The sequence below is a fragment of the Caretta caretta genome, chromosome 3 (assembly GCF_965140235.1).
Source record: "Caretta caretta isolate rCarCar2 chromosome 3, rCarCar1.hap1, whole genome shotgun sequence".
Lineage (NCBI taxonomy): Eukaryota > Metazoa > Chordata > Testudines > Cheloniidae > Caretta > Caretta caretta.
Window position 1 is genome coordinate 41,399,356 of NC_134208.1, and position 17,403 is coordinate 41,416,758.

Below are 17,403 nucleotides of genomic sequence, written 5' to 3' on the forward strand. Positions count from 1 at the left end.
CCCTAAAATAGTTATCCCCAGATGATGGGAAATGTGCTATTATTTGCAAACATCATTTTGCTTTTAAATCCATTGTCCTATCCTCAAGAAATTAAATAAATCACTCGCCACTGTTCATATACCACGTGATATAAAAATGTGTGTGCTCCACTGCACAAATAGACTAACAAACCCTATTCCCAGGGTTGTGCTGGCAGCATTATTGAAATCATCAATGGTGCTGCTGAGTAAGACAGGAAGTTACCAAACAAAAAGATGCATGTTAAATTCAGCTCAGTTGACGGCACCAGGAGCGGGGCGGTGGAATGAATGCAAGCTATAAATGGACATTTTGACAGGGAAAGTAATTTTTTAAATCGTGTTGTATCATACCAAGAACCGAGAATAAAACTAAATTATACAATAATACAGTTTGCCTTCAGACTATTACATGGAGGAAAAAAATGTTCCCCCACCCCAAGAATGCTGTTCTAGTCCCTGCTTGTCCCTCCCCACCCATCCACTGGGACCCGTGTCTCCCTCAGCTGGGGAGTTTCCCTTCTCTTACCCACGCAATGCATGAATTGGTGATGCCAGGAGTTGAGTTCTCAGTGGACTCTGCTGTACAAAAGTAGATTCCCTGTTCACCAGCTCACAGCACCATTTGGCTCAGCTGCCCCTCCATCAGAACAGAAGGGTGGCTGGGCCAAATTTGAGTGGTGTTACAACCCCATTCACCGGGTTGCAACCAGCCTTTTGTTCCACCTACCTGATTTACAGGTGCAATTAGGTAGTTAAAGGTCAAGTATTACCACCTGTATCCTCAGTTTACTGCAGCATAAAACTGCAAAAATTATTATTTGTAGGTGCAAATGTAACACTGACAGACCCCTGTTGTCGCGGTCGGGATTGAACCTGTGACCTCTGGAGCTAAATGCATGAGCCTCTACTGCACGAGCTAAAAGTTACATGGCTGTTAGCTAAGGCTATAGAGGAGACTCATTAATCTCTCTCTCAGTGGTCTCAGTGCCACTAGATGGGACTGAACACCACATCCAGGAGGTGTGTGGGTTACACAAAATTAGAGAATGATATTGAAAATCAAGCACATTGCACAAACACATTATAGCATCAAGACCATTGAGGTCCCAATCCGGCATTTTTTGCATACCCAAAATCTCACTGAAATGCTGAGTTTTGGATTTTCACAGAATGTAGATGTGAGCCCATTGTGCTATCAGTACCAATAAAAAATGACTTTTGGAAAGTAATTTTTGATCCACATAAATGAAGAGTCTCTGAAGAGAGTTTTCAGAGTAACAGCCGTGTTAGTCTGTATTCGCAAAAAGAAAAGGAGTACTTGTGGCACCTTAGAGACTAACCAATTTATTTGAGCATGAGCTTTCGTGAATAAATTGGTTAGTCTCTAAGGTACCACAAGTACTCCTTTTCTTTCAGAAGAGAGTGACTACTAAAACCAAATTCTGTTAGGTCAAATTGGATTAAAGTTTTTTAAAATTTTGAAAACAAAATTAGTATCTGTAATGGATATCAGGTGGTGATCTTCCTTTCTATTTTAATGCATATATGACATATTACATGTAGTGACTATGTATGAAATTTGATCAAAATTAACTAAAGAAGGACTTGATTCTGCAATCCCTTATTCACATGAGTAGTTGTATTGAAGTCATCATGAGCACTAAGGGCATAATCCAGACACTTTCTGAAATCAATGAGAGTCTTTTCATGCCCTTCAGTGAATGAAGTAAGTGGAAAAGACATCCACTGTCTTCAGTTTATATTGAATCAGGCCTTAAATGCCTAACTTTTAAAAATAAATGATGACCCTGAAAGAAACGAGGTAGGAATACATTGGGAATCATTATACATTTCAGTTATGTTTTACACCAAATTCAGACATGCAGGAAATAAACAGACTAGTGCATTTATGTCTCAGAAGAAATGGTGTTGTCAATGAACAAGATAGTCTCTAGTTGAATTTAATGTGTGATTTCTGAAAAGCGACTATATTAAAAAAAAAAGCAGCTTTTTACTCAGCAGATCTACTCATGGTGCAAATTCAAAGTCTGTGTACTTTAGCGGACATAGTAAAACTATGCCATTTTTTACTGCTCTTACCCCTGAAGAAGCAAAATAGCTCGGGGACAGTGAACTGGATTCTGTTTTGACTTGCACATAATCAACGTAAGTAGACTTCCAAGTGTAGGGCACTTGTGCATCTCTGTTATCTTCAAATTATGTCCTCAATTATACAGTTATTCAATCTCCACCTCAGTGCTTAATTTGAGGACAATGTGGTTGAAGTGAGGAAGGCACATGGCACTAAATTTTGTTATTACTGGTGGTGATGCCTGAGTCAGAGGGAACACAGATTAGCTTTACATCAAAGGTAGAGTTTGCAGGGCTATTAATTGGAAACACTCTTCTCACTCGTAGACTGAATTCATTTGATATGGAATTGTTGTGATACAATGAATACGGAACTCAGTGTCTTCTATACGAAGATACTTTTCAGATTAGAACCACATTCTAAGCATGTGTCAAGAACAGTTATATAGATGCAGATATCAGAGGCAATACAGTTTATGAGTGCCACAATTTTGTTTGGGTCCTGATTCTGCAAAGCACTTATGCATGTGTTTACCATTATTACTATTGTTGTATTACAGTGGTGTCCAGGAATCCCAGACAGGGATTAGTACCCCATTGTTCTAAACACTATATAGGCGGGTAGCAAAGAGAGAGTCACTGCCCCAAAGACCATATAATCTATATAAGAGTTTATGTAATTATGTGCTTAAATTGAGCACATGCTTATGTGTTTTGTTGATGTCAATAAGTGGGCAATGTTACTGGAGCTCACACAGGCGACAGATAGGTATGCAAGTAAGGTGACATTTTCTCAGTGTAACCACACAGATATTAGAAACAACTAAATTTTATATATCTTATTAATAAGACAAGGAACATAAAAGACAATAAGAAGAGGTTCTATAAATACATATGAGCAAGAGAAAGATGAAAGAAAGTGAAGGTTCGCTACGTGGCGGAGAAGGAGAGCTAACAATGGACAGCGTTAAGAAGGCTGAGGTGTTTAATGCCTATTTTGCTTCAGACTTCACTAAAAGAGATAATTGTGACCACATGTTTAACACAATTAATACGAACAACAGGGGGGAAAAAACACAAGCCAGAAGAGGGAAAGATCAGGTTAAAGAATATTTAAATAAATTAGATGTATTCAGGTTGGCAGAAGCTGACGAAATTCAAGGTATTTAAGGAATTAGCTGAAGCAATCTCAGAACCATCAAGTGATCATTATCAAGAACTCATGGAAAACTGGTGAGGTCCCAGAGGACTGGGGAAGGGTGAACATGTATCTATCTTTAAAAACAGGAACAAAGAGGACCCAGGGAGTTATAGACCAGGAGCCTAACTTCAATGCCTGGAAAGATATTGGAACAAATTATTAAACAATCAGTTTGTAAGCACCTGAAGAATAATAGGGTGATAGCGTGGGGGAAATTGCTGTTGATCTAACCCCTTCCCATTCTGCGGCACAATCTATGCACTGTATGCAACATATGCAAGAGCTGTAACGCAAGAGGCCTACAGGCCTGTATCCTGTACGACTTGGCTTAAGCTAAAAGCATTTACGTATGCTAGGCTGTGGCACTTGACCCAGATAATGGACTAGGCCAATCTCTAACTAGAAAAGAACCAAAGGGCCTCCGGAAAAGACCCTAGCTGTCCATTATATGCACCCTCCACCCTGCAAAAGTCCCTAGTCAAAATGCGCCACAGCAAACCGCAGATCTGCATAATAACAAGGTGCGTCAGCACTGTGCTAATTATGAAAGTGTCTTTCCATTATTCCTTATAAGGCTTTATTAATAATGCTTGAGCGGTGGGGCAAAAAAAAAAAACTAATAAGGAAATGCATCGTGTGGCTTGGATTTGGACCTATATAAGACTGGTTTTATAGGGACAGGAGAGAGAGAGAGACCAGGGTGGTACCTGCGTGTGACCATCTCTGTCTTCCTCTCCCTGCATGCTTGTATTCAATAAAAGGCCTCAGACTGTTTGAACCAAACAGATGGTGTGACTCATTTTCCACAACATAAGTAATAGCCAAACAAATCATGCCAAACCAACTTAATTTCCCTTTTTGACAGGACTGCTAGCCTAGTGAATAGCAAGGAAGCTGTAGACTTGATATATCTTGAAGTTGGTAATGCTTTTGACATGGTCCCACATTAAATTTTCACAAGCAAACTAGGGAAATGTGAAATTACAATAAAATGGGTGCACAACTTGTTGAAAGAGTAGTTATACATAGTTTGTTGTCAAACTGAGAGGATGTAGCTAGTGGGATCCTGCATGGGTCTCTCCTAGGTTTGATACTATTCAATATTTTCATTAATGACTCGGATGATGTTTATAAAATTTGTGCATGACCCCAAGGTGGGAGAGATTGCAAGCCCTTTGAAGGACAGGATCAGAATTCAAAATTACCTTATGGGAGAATTGGTCTGAAATCAACAAGATAAATTCAATAAAGACATGTGCAAAATACTACATTTAGGAAAGAAAAATCAAATACACAAATACAAAATGGTGAATATCTGGCTAGGCGCTAGTACTGCCGAAAGGGATATGAGGGCTATAGTGGGTCACAAATTGAATATGAGTCAGCAATGTGATGCAGCTGTGAAAAAGGCAAATATCATTCTGGGTGTCTTAACAGGAGTGTTATATGTACGACCTGAGTGGTAATTGTCCTGCTCTACACAGCCCTGGTGAGGTCTCAGCAGGGGCACTGTGTCCAGTTTTGGGCACCACACTTTAAGAAAGATGTGGATAAATTGGAGACAGGCCAGAGGAGAGGAAAAAAAGACCAACAAAAGGTTTAGAAAACTTGACCTATGAGGAAAGTCTTGAGAAAAGAAGACTGGTTGTGGAGGGGATCTGATAAGTCTTCAAATAAGTCAAGGGTTGTTATAAAGAGGACTATGGGATCAATTGTTCTCCATGTCTACTGAAGGAAAGACAAGAAGGAATGAGCTTAATCTACAGTAAGGTAGATTTTGGTTAGATACAAGAAAAAAAACTTTCTAACTATAAGAATAGTTAAGCTCTGGAATAGGCTTCCAAGGGAGGTTGTGGAATCCTGTCATGGGAGGTTTTTATGTACATGTTAGATAAATACGTGCCAGGGATGGTCTAGGTTTAATTAGCCCTGCCTCAGTGCAAAGGGCTGGACAAGATGATCTCTCAAGCTCCTTTCCAGCTTTACAATTCTATGGTTCTACGAGAACATTATAGATGATAGTGCAGTATTGTGACAGGTTTCAGAGGAACAGCCGTGTTAGTCTGTATTCGCACCTGTTGATCACTTTAGATAAGCTATTACCAGCAGGACAGTGGGGTGGGAGGAGGTATTGTTTCATATTCTCTGTGTGTATATAAAGTCTGCTGCAGTTTCCACGGTATACATCTGATGAAGTGAGCTGTAGCTCACGAAAGCTCATGCTCAAATAAATTGGTTAGTCTCTAAGGTGCCACAAGTACTCCTTTTCTTTTTGCAGTATTGTGGGTATTTAATATTGAGTGTTCACAACAGAAATAAACTAATGTATGTGAAAGCTATTAAAATTATTATTTAATTCTATATGCGATTCAAAATGTAGGTATGAAAGTAGCATGCAAAAATATTCAAAACAAGGTCATGTTGCTAAAAACAAAATCTCTGACAAAGCAATCTTCTGTGATTTCTTTAATCTTCAACTTCTGCTTCAAAGAGATGTCAAACAGCAGTCTGGCCACTCTGATAAGTGGTGGCATGGAGGCTGAAGCAGAAGGATACTGTATTCCTGATCTTACAACACGCATTTAGGCATAATCTAATTTTGGCCTGCTATATCCAGTCTGAATCAATTTCTGGATGGTTTGTAACCAGAATGAATTCTCCATAAAACTGAACTATACACAGAAGATATGGCACAAAATGAGTCTATAATTTCTTTTAAAATGCATTTCTGAAAGTTAAGAATCTAGAAGCAGAAAGTCCATCCCATCAAGTTTCTGATAGACAGATACTTTAACATGGTAGTAGAAGCTGTAGTAAAACTGTCATTGACTGCTTCATACATCTGGACTTCGAGCCTTGCTAGCACGAAAGGTCATTCATCTTGTAATAGGCCAGCTATGGGCTCCTTCTTCCTGGAGAACGACTATAGTTGTGTGAAATTCTCATAAATGAATGCTTTGAGATTTGGACTGCAGTTAGTGGAGAGTTAGATGAGATGAACAGTTGGGTTCTGCTCTGTAAAGCGCCACTTTGAAAATGGCAATGTGGTGTTCCATGTTAATAGCATCCAACTGAATACATATAAAATTTGCTTAAATACCAAACGAATAGGGTTTTTTCTGGCTGCCATCTCTTCAAACTGAGCATAGACTCTGAAAGTCCAACTGTGTTCTTTCCTTCTCATACATCATCACTACTTGTAAAGATACCGCAGGCCAGTTGAATGCTTGGTTGCACTTCTGCCTCCCCAAAGTCTTGAAATTGTGCCCTGTGTTACACCTGCACAACCCACTGATTTTACACAGGTCTAACTAAGGCCATAGTTTGGACCAGAGATGTTACACAGTTGTCAACAAGAAACCAAGTGAGCTTGCAGTGTCAGTACTTGTATCCTGCATGTAGGGAAATGCTTTCTTGTAACTGATAATTTTTACTTTTACAAGTTTCAGGTTGATTGCTAGCTAGTCATATAGTAAGTCTCTGTGTTTGTCTGTTACTACTTTTGTTTTATAGATGCTAATAGCTCAGTCACTGCTGGGTGAGGCATACTGCTTTCCGAACTATTTGTTTTTAAGTGAATTTGAAAATCAAAAAGTACATTGTTATTGTGTGTAACATTTCATCTTGCTTCTTTTCTTCTGTAAAGATGGAGCCTGGAATTCAGACCCCCAGAAAGTAGTGAAATTAGGGGTTCTGCCAGTTAGAAGTCTACTCATGATGGAAGATACCATTTGGGCTGCGTCTGGTGGACAAATTTTTATAATCAGTACTGAGACACATACTGTAGAGGTAAATGCTTTTACAAGTATTATTTGTGTATTGTGCCATGAAACATTATTATTCTAAACAACAATGGATAGACTTTAAGCATTAAAATTTGGTTCAGAGAACCTATAAAATCCACTGAATCCTCTAAGAGATGTAGTTTTGAGTTGTTTAACTTTTTTTCGGTTAGATTTCACTTTCTCTGCGCTTTGAATTTCTCTTATATTGGCATTTGTTGCCAATATAATTTGTATGGATTTTTGGTCTGATTTTTACCCCCTTAAATTGTCATGTAACTTCTGGAAACTGCAGGGTATTTTGTGTAAGGACTAGCTCTAAAAGCTAGACCCAAGAGAGCTGACAGAGAGAGTGAGTGAGTGCTGGAAATCAGCATGAGTTGTCTACTAATTTGGAGACCAGGACTCTTGGGGTACGTATATACAGTAATTGGGAGGTGTGGTTCCCAGTTTGGGTGGACATATCTGTGCTAATTCGAATGCTGCTCAAGCTAGAGCACTAAAATTAGAACTATAGCTGCAGCTGCACAGGGGGTAGCTCGGGCTAGCTGCCTGACTACTATCCCTTAACGAGATGAGATAAGGAGCTTGGCTCATTTAATCTAACAAAATTAAGGAGGAGGGGAGAAAGGGTTGCTCTCTATAAATACATCAGAAGGATAAACGCCAGGGATGGAGAGGAGTTATTTTATTTAAGGGCCAATGTTGCCACAAGAACAAATGGATATAAACTGGCCATCAATAAATTTAGCCTTGAAATTAGATGAAGGTGTCTAATCATCAGAGGAGTGAAGTTCTGGAACAGCCTCCCAAGGGGAGCAGTGGGGGCAAAAAACCTAACTCGTTTTAAGACTGAGCTTAAGTTTATGGAAGGGATGCTATGATGAGATTGCCTACAATGGTATATGGTCCATCCACGACTGCTGATAGCAAATATCTCCAATGGACAGAGATGGGACATTAGATGGGGAGGACTGTGAGTTACTACAGAGAATTCTTTCCTCTGTGTCTAGCTGGGTGACCTTTCCCATATGCTTAGGGTCTAACTGATCACCATATTTTGGGTCGGGAAGGAATTTCCCCCCCAGGTCAGACTGGCAAAGACCCTGAGAGGAAGGGGGTTTGCCTTCCTCAGCAGCATGGGGCATGGGTCACTTGCTGGTTTGAACTAGAGCAAATGGTGGATTCTCTATGACTTGAAGTCTTTAAATGAAGAGTTGAGGATTTCAGTAACTCAGTCAGAGGTTAGGGATCAATTTCAGGAGTGGGTAGGTGAGGTACTGTGGCCTGCAACATGCAGTAGGTCAGATGAGATGATAATGATGGTCCCTTCTGGCCTTAAAGTCTTTGAATTTATGAAACACCCTGTATGGCTAGCTATGGCTCGAATGCAGTCTGTAGGCACTGGCTCAAGCAAAGCTACTGGGCAGACAAACCCTGAAAGACAAGCTTGGGTCCAGGCAACAGTTCTGCTTCTGTGCAGCTAGGTGTGGCTTTTTGCCTTGTGGAGACTTCTTAACACACCCATAATCCTCCCTGTCTTCTCTCCTCAGCCATCAGTAAAATCTTCCTGTGTCTGACTGTGGCAGGCCAGTTGAAGCAGTGAATATACTTGGGGGGTATGGGGAACTTCCATCACAAGGCTGATTGGCCAAGCACCAATGTGGAGTGCTCTCTCCAAGTGATCAGTTCAAATTAGCAAGAATGAGTGAAGACTTTTGTCTGCCAAAAAGTCCTTGGACACGGTTTCAGCTTTTTTCACATCCTGAGGGCTGTCAAAGGAAAGGAGGGAGTCACGCAGCATGTTCCTCCATATCTTTCTTCCCTTCTCCCTGCTGCTCTTTCCTTGTTGCAGGTTTATATCGCCACACACTCTGGGACCCAGCTGTACACTGCCTCAGTAGGCTCATTAACATTCCTCTCACAGAATTGCTTGGGCCAAATTCTTACATGATTTGCATGTAGCCAAACTAACATCATTGATTTCAGTGGAGTTGCATGTGTGTGACCGGGAGGAAAATTCACTCTAGACTGTTCACTTAGGCTAGCTGTTAGACTGGGTAGCCCAGTCCCAAAGTGCTGTTCCTCTTCACAGGTACAATGGCTAGTGCAGGAGCATCTGGCTGAAGAAGAAAGGATCTTTCACGTTTCTTTTACACTCAGAATAGGGAAAGGAATACTGGAGGATGAATTCCAGTGAATCATGCTGACTTCTGTAGAAAACCCTTCTTTCAAGACAGATGGAATTTCGAGAGTCCAGGCAGTTATTCAGGATTGCTTTGCCAAAGAGATTTACACCCTGTGCCTGTTCCAGATCTTCCACCACTCTATCGGGGGCATGGCTTAGTGGCCTAATCATAGGGGGCTTAAATCCTAACAGGAATAAGTCTTTCCTTCCCCCTGCCAGGAAGATACTTTATGTTCCATGAATTTTATGACATGGAATTCTTTCAGATGAGAGTCTGCGGAGAGAGCCACAGTCTCCTTGCTTTTCTGATTTATTATAAATTTTGTTTCACTGTTGATCGTGGTTCTCCTCACTGTTGTCTGTTTGGTATGCTTGGTAGCAGGATTCATGGCTTGGGAGGTGATAGTGAGTTTTCTACTTCCTTCTTTCTATGGCTACAGTTGCTGGGATGACTTGTTTGATCTGAGTGAATGCTCCCACTTTTCAATTTTTTTCTATTTTGTCTTTCTTTGAACATTTTTTTTGCTTGTGTGCATGGTTCCATGTGGTTATGGGAAAGGTGAATTGGTGGGAGATTGAGGTGAACTACCTATGGGTAGGAACCTTTACAGGACATAAGCCCTGGGATATCTGAAGCTCTTAAACAGCTTTGGTAAATCCCCTTGTCTCTCACTGAGACATGCCCTGAGTGACTCCTTTCAATGAGAGGGGACGTGAAGGAGGAATGAGCATCCTCTACCCTGCAGCAAAGCTTCTGCTTTAGCTGGATAAGAATGAGGCAGCTTGGATGCACTCAGCTGGTAATATTGTTAAAGCATTCCTCCAGGGCAGAGACCAAACTTCCTGGGATAGGATGCTGTGCATCTGTACATCACTAGTTCATGTGTAGAAATGATAATGCCAAATCCTCATCCCACACCTCTTCCTGATGAGGCACTGCCTGCCTTTTAGGGATCTTATTTTCATATATTGCCTCAGCCAGCAATCCATGCCTTTACTGTGTGTGGAACTCCCTCTCCTCTGAAATCTATCTTACTCCACCTCTCCCTGCTTTTTCAAAGCTCTCTGAGCCTTCATTTCTCATGCTGTTGTTGTTGTTTTTTTTTTAAATCACCACTGTTGGCCCTTTATATATTTCTGTTGGCTCTCATTCCCCACCCCCTTTTTTCTGTATGGAGTGGGCTCCCTCAAATTCATTTTGTTTTAATGTAAATATGTTTTAATGTAAATAATATGTTTTAATGGTAATGTTTCAGTGTGTTTTTGGAAATGGCACAGTGCCCTGAGCCCCTTGGCCAGGGATACTTTGGAAAGCAAGGAATTGCTGTTGCCTAGTGTTAAGGATCCCAGTACACATTTTGCCCAAGTGTAGGGGTTTGCCCTTGCCCACTACTTTCTCTCCCCCTAATGTAGTATTTAGCATTCTGGGTCCTGTTTCCCTGCAGACCTCCCACCAAAAGGTGGCATCATTTCAGTATTGCTGTTGGGTCTAGACCCTGATCCTGTGGTTATCTCTGTGCAAACAGACTCATGCAGGATTGGGGCCTCACTTGTAAAATATCCCAGTATTTTATGGGCTGAAAGTCACTGTGTAAATGAAAAATAATCCTATTTTTCAAGACTTGGCTAATTATAGACAAACTACTTTAGTTTGGAAGATTTAAGTGGAATGATGTGAAATGTGTTAAACAAACAGAAATTTCCTGTGTTTATGTTGCCCAAATATTGTAATTTTTTTAAAGTATCAAAAGTCAATCACCATTTCATGAACAAAGAGACCCATTATGTGGAGCTTGCTATGCTTGAGAAACCATGGTTCAGTTTTTGGCATAGCTATTTAGGCCTGGAATCTCAACTGAGTTTGCACTGTGCAAGTGGGCAACCTCTGAAAAGAAAGAATTCAACTATGCAATACACTGTCAAAACAATAGTGGGCCATGTCAGGCTCCAGTGTTGGAAGGACCGACTGTGGCATCCAAAATGTGTTCTGCAGCTCTGTTGTTGCTATAGAGTTGGAACAAGAGAGTCTGAGGGAAAAAAACCTGGGCTTTGAATAGAAGGCAGAGAGGGAATGCGCTTATGAAAACTTAAGAAGGGGAAAATGTAAAATGCTAAACTGAGAACTTGTGATTGTTTACATAAAGATTGGGGATAGATCCGGTTTTGTCACTCAATAGTTGCCCTGCTTGTTATATGAACTAAATTCTTTAAAGATAAAAATTAACTACTGTATTTCACATGGGCAATGCAGTCAATGTAGATGCCAGCAGCTACTTTCAGTGAAATGATTTATGCGCTGGCAAAAGAATGTCCAGGTTTTCGGTACATTCCTGCTCCTACTCAAAATTAGAAGACCATTTGGTTGAGAAGAATGGCTTTTTGTGCATGGCAATTGATTTTTTTCCCTAAATGTCTCAGATAACTGTACAAACAGAAGCACACACTATGTGGTAGTTTAATGAATTAACTGGTAAATACAGATGAGTTAGAGACTCTGATGTGAATTGTTTGCAGTTGTGCTAATAGAATCATCTTCCTGCTCATGGTCAGAGCAGAACGCTTCAGAAATGGTTCATTTTAAAATTTTATATCATTAGTTTAATTACCTGCCTGATCCAAAGCCAGAAGTCTAGAAATGAGCTTTGGGCTTTGGATCAGTCCCTAAGAGGATTTAACAACACACATTTGACATTATAATAATTGTGTGTGATACTATAAAGCAAAAACACATTATTTTTGAAGCCATGATTGTCATGAAATTTTTACATGTACTATGGATGTATCAGGAAATTCACTCATAAGAAGGATGAGCAGCTTTCCCAGGGCTCTGCCGGCAATGTGACAAATGAGGGTCTCCAACTCTTGCTCTGTTAGACAAATGATCGATTTATCTTTTTAAATTGTGTATCTTATTGAAGAAAAACTGAGATGAGGTAAGATAGACAGTTTAAAGAATGGGAAAATGTATAATACCATGCGTCATTAAGTGTCCAGTTTTTCTATGCTACTTGAGTAAAAATGTCACTTTAAAATTGTAGATATAAATGCATACAGCAGAGATGCTCTCCGTGCCTTCTAGAGTGTGGTCACTAGTGAAGGCCAAAAGGTAATACAGTTTGACTCACCAGAATTGAGAATGTGAGCATAACTTAACAGGCAAAGAGACACCTTCTCTATTCATTTACTATAATCTGTGCACTTGAGGAATATTACAGTTCCTTAACAAAAGAAGAGAAAAAAAACCTCCCCCTCAAAACCCACTAAACAGCAATCATGAAAATAGGAATAAGAAGATAAGATAGACTATATTCTCCTCTGTTACACTGATGTGGGTCTGGAGTAATTCTATTGGCATAAGTGGAGTTACAGTTGTCAGGGATGTTGTCAAGTAATGTGACAAGTGACTGAAAGGAAGGATGACCCTTTGGTTAGGACATTAGTAGAGGAGTTGGGAGACCCAGTTTCAATTCCCTATTCTCCCACAGACTTCCTGAGTGATGTTGGGCAAGTCACTTAGACTATCTGTGGCTCAGTTTCCTATCTGTAAAATGGGGATAATAAAGCTTCCCTACCTCACAGGGGTGTTAATGAGGATATTTTAAATTGTGAGATGCCCAGCTACTGTGGAGATGGGGCCCATAAAAGTACCTAAGATAGACTGAGAGAAGAATTTGGCCTGATGTGAGTGATCTTTGAGAAAGGTGTGGATTGGATGCTGACGCTAAATGACCAGAATGTAATACGATCTGGTTAAGAACCATAAACAGGGAACGTTTATTTTTAAAAGTGAGAATAAAATTGAGAGTGTGTCTCGGTATTGTGAGACATAGAACAGTTATATACTTGTAAATCCTTGAGGCTGAATCCGTGCAGGGGAAGTATTTGTCATTTATGCATTACAATGATTCTTTATTGTACGAACAGCTCTGTACACTCCAGTAAGCAGCCTGCTGGCACAACACATAAAAAACAACAACAATCTGTTACTTCAAAGATGATTCACTTATAATAGTGAAGAGGAAACAAGTTCCAAATGTTATAGCCAAACTTTGCTTTTAATGATTGAAGGGCTTCAATTACACATGAGAGTTCTCTCTCATACCTTAAAGACAGGGCACAGATCAGGTCCTGCCTCATAATGGAAACCTTGCTGGAGCTTGGGGAGAGTTCTTGTAATTGGCCAGAGTGGTTACTTATTTCAGGAGTAATCACTATGTGACTCCAGATTAAAGTGGCCATGCACAATTTGAATAGTAATTATATTCTCTAGTAAACAAATTATCTCAGTTAAACTAGCTCTCCTGCATTTTGATCAATTTAAGAGTGACATGGGCTTGCTACATACTCCTGTGAACCCGCTGGACACAGTGCAGGGCCTTGCCTTCAACAGAAGATGAGAGCACTCACCACTCTGGCAAGAGGCACCCATCATCTTAAAGAACCAGGCTCAGACACTACCAACATTTATAAAGCTCATACCTTAATAAAAAAGAAAGCAATAATATTACATAAGACTTACCTATTAATATATGTAATTGAGCAAGTAATCATGCCTTTAGATCCTTAAATAATCTACCTTTTAAAGATCAATTTATCCCTAATCTCGTCGTCCATTTTACTCAGTAGAAACAGAATTAAATAAAAGACCAGAAAGAAAATCCTTGATATTATTAATAGTATTTTATTTCTTTGGTAAAGAAATAAAAATGGAGTAATTGAGTTCCCCACTGAATCCTCCCAGGGCTAATATTTGTAAATCAAAGGTAATTTTAGCCTCTAGGATTTTAATCCTGTTTCACCTTCTCCTCCATATAGGGTGTCCTCTAAAGCAGGGGAGATTGAGTGAATTTTCCGCATAATGAAATGACTGGCAATGTTAAATTTGACCCTTCTTAATGTGTACTTTTGTTCAGATATTCTTATCTCAGGGAGGTCAGAATTTTCTCAGTGACAACAAAACCTACAGGGACATTTTATTGTATATTTTTATGATTAGGTGCTAGGTTATGTCATAGCCACCAATCTTACACTAATAGGCTATTCCCTGTTATATATACTTAGGGCCATGAAAGACTGAGGCAATATTTTCAGTACATTATGATGATATTCAAAACTTAAAATTGTTCTTTCAAAAGAAATTTAATTGACTGGTTTGTTCAAAGAAAAGTTTAAAATAGGAGAGATTATTCATAGAGACTGTTTTTTAATTATGTCTTTGAACTGGACCTAGTGCAGGGGGGGCCCTAGTTCATGACTAGGGCTCCTAGGCGCGTTGGTAATACAAATAAAAATAACTATTAATAATTACAACAATAATGGTTGGATCACTATAGTCACCATTTGGCAGATTAGTAATGCCACTGTGTGAAGTATGAAAGAGATTGAGATGAAGGAATTAGCAAGTGTGTGTGTGTGGAGACAGCTGGGCCCTTCAAAATGACGGGGAGTCTTTTCCCATTTACTGGGTAAAATGGTGGGCAGGCACAGAAACCCAGTCCAAAGGGGATTTAAGGCAACTGAAACTCCTAGCAGAAAGCAAAATCCATCCCAGGGAAGTTAAAAATGCACCAGGAGAAGTTACTGTGACTGATTCAGTCTCACTGCAGTGATGTTCTGTTCTGCCTTCCAAGTGAGTGTTTGTCTATACATTCCACCCAAACCCAGGCCATGTTTACACTAGGGAGTCGTTCAAAATACCCTACTGGTGGGCGCTGTACTGCAGATTCAACTAACATGATGGTGAAAATAAGTCTCGGGAGCCTTGTCTGTACTTGTGTTCCCATTGGAGCTACAAAACAGAAGTGCAGAATTCCTGTTAAGAAACAACGCTTATCAAATTCTAAATTCCCAGGATGTAATCAGATGAGGGGCTATAAAATTTTAGTGGCAAGAGCTTGGGATTCCCTATTTAATATTTATGCAGTTTTTTCCAAAACAAGTGGCAATGAAAACTAGCACCATATATGCAGCAGAATCAGGACTTGCTCTTAGTGGAGCAATGGGATCAGGCAACCTACACAGAGAATAAAGGCACATTTCCTACTCTGAGAAGTTCATAAGTACAAATGAATGCTCTGTCACTGGTGAATCTGTTCTAGATCCTTTGTCTTCTTTGTAGCGCCATTTTGAAGCTCATCAAGAAGAAGGGATGGTGATCTCGCACATGGCTGTTGCAGGAGTGGGAATCTGGATTGCCTTCACATCTGGATCTACACTCCGCCTGTTCCACACTGAGACACTGAAACACCTCCAGGACATTAACATTGCCACTCCTGTTCACAATATATTGTCAGGTAACTGCATTCTACCCTCACGGTTTTGTTTTGGCTGAGTCACTCCCCTGTTGTTCTTCTACAGTATCTCATAGATGTGGGTGTGAACTAGAACCCTAGTTTCATACTTTTAATTGTATCTAGATGTCAGCTGTGCAGCTAGAGTCTATCTCTTTTGACTAGTTGGGTAGTGTGTGTGTCAGATCGTGAGATACTATGAGCGTTAACAGAAAGACAATCTATTAAGAAACTAAAGAGCAGGATTCATATAATTCAGTTCACTGTCTGCTTTTCAGAGCAGGGTATGCAATTAATTCCCTCCATATCTACCATCCCCATTACAAGACATAGAGAAAATAGTAAATAGCAAATAGGAGGCCAGTTGCGGGCTCCAATTTTGTCCTATTTTGTAGCACTGTACAAGAATATATTAACAAGATTTGTTGGGAAGAGCCAATCCAGCTTTTGTAAAGGGAAATCATGCCTCGCCAATCTGTTAGAATTCTTTGAGTGGAACAACAATCATATGGACAAGAGTAGTCCAGTGGATATAGTGTACTTGGACTTTCAGAAAGCCTTTGACAATGTCCCTCACCAAAGGCTCTTAAGCAAAGTAAGCAGTCATAGGATAAGAGGGAAGATCCTCTGATGGATCAGTAACTGGTTTAGACAGGAAACAAAGGGTAGGAATAAAAGGTCAGTTTTCAGAATGGAGAGACGTAAATAGTGGTGTCCCCCAGGGGTCTACTGGCACCAGTCCTGTTCATCATATTCATAAATGATCTGAAGAAAAGGAGTAAGCAGTCAGGTGGCAAAATTTGCAGACGATACAAAACTACTCAAGAAAGTTCAGTCCAAAGCAGACTGCAAAGAGTTACAAAGAGATCTCACAAAACAGTGTGATTGGGCAACAAAATGGCAGATGAAATTCAGTGTTGATAAATGCAAAGTAATTCACACTGGAAAACATAATCCTAAATGTACATAAAAATGATGGGGTCTAAATAAGCTGTTGCCACTCAAGAAAGAAACCGTGGAGTCATTGTGTATAGTTCTCTGAAAACATCTACTCAGTGTGCAGCAGCAGTCAAAATAAAGCTAGCAGAATGTTAGGAACCATTAAGAAAGGGATAGATAATAAGACAGAAAATATCATAATGCCTCTATATAAATCCATAGTACACCCATACCTTGAATAATGCATGCAGTTCTGGTTACCCCATCTCCAAAAAGATATATTAGAATCCGGGGTGCTGAGAGCTATTGAAACAAAATTGTAAACCCTGTATGTGATGGAAACCACTTCAAGCCAGGGGATGCTGCTGCATCCCCAGCACCCCTAGCTCCACCTATGATTTGAATTGGAAAAGGTATAGAGGAGGACAACAAAAGTGATTAGCGGTATGGAGTAGCTTCCATATGAGGAGATATTAAAAAGACTGGGACTTTTCAGCTTGGATAAGAGACAACTAAGAGAGGATATGCAGCAGTGCAAGTACGGTGGTACAGTACGCCGTACCAGCAAGATATTTGTAGCCGGTACTGCGTATCGGAAAGACATAGGAGGAGCCAGCAGCCTCACGCCAGCAGCTCCTCTGGCGCGGCTGTGCCACCCTCTGCCCCCCGACCCCTGCTCTTCCATGGAGCTGCATCTCCTCCATCTGTACAGCAGCAGCCCCGCTGGAGGACAGGGCTGGGTGGACAGGGCTGGGGGCAGTACAGCCACCAGAGGAGCTGCTGGCATTCTGCTCCTTTCCCCGCTGTGGTTCCCAGCGACTGTCATAGGAAGGATATCAGGCTAGGACTGTTGGTCTTTTCCAATGTCATAGAATCATGGAACTGGAAGGG

General features: G+C 40.4%; 1 protein-coding gene across 5 annotated transcripts in view; it reads left to right on the plus strand.

The window, feature by feature from the left end:
- Nucleotides 1-17,403, plus strand: part of ARHGEF10 (Rho guanine nucleotide exchange factor 10) — a 193,365-nt gene that overhangs the window by 150,779 nt on the left and 25,183 nt on the right. For all 5 annotated transcript variants that reach the window (XM_048845332.2, XM_048845331.2, XM_048845334.2 and 2 more), the window contains 2 exons: nt 6,960-7,102; nt 15,402-15,576. In XM_048845332.2, the coding sequence (XP_048701289.1) occupies nt 6,960-7,102; nt 15,402-15,576 (318 nt within the window). The remainder of the gene's footprint in view (nt 1-6,959; nt 7,103-15,401; nt 15,577-17,403) is intronic.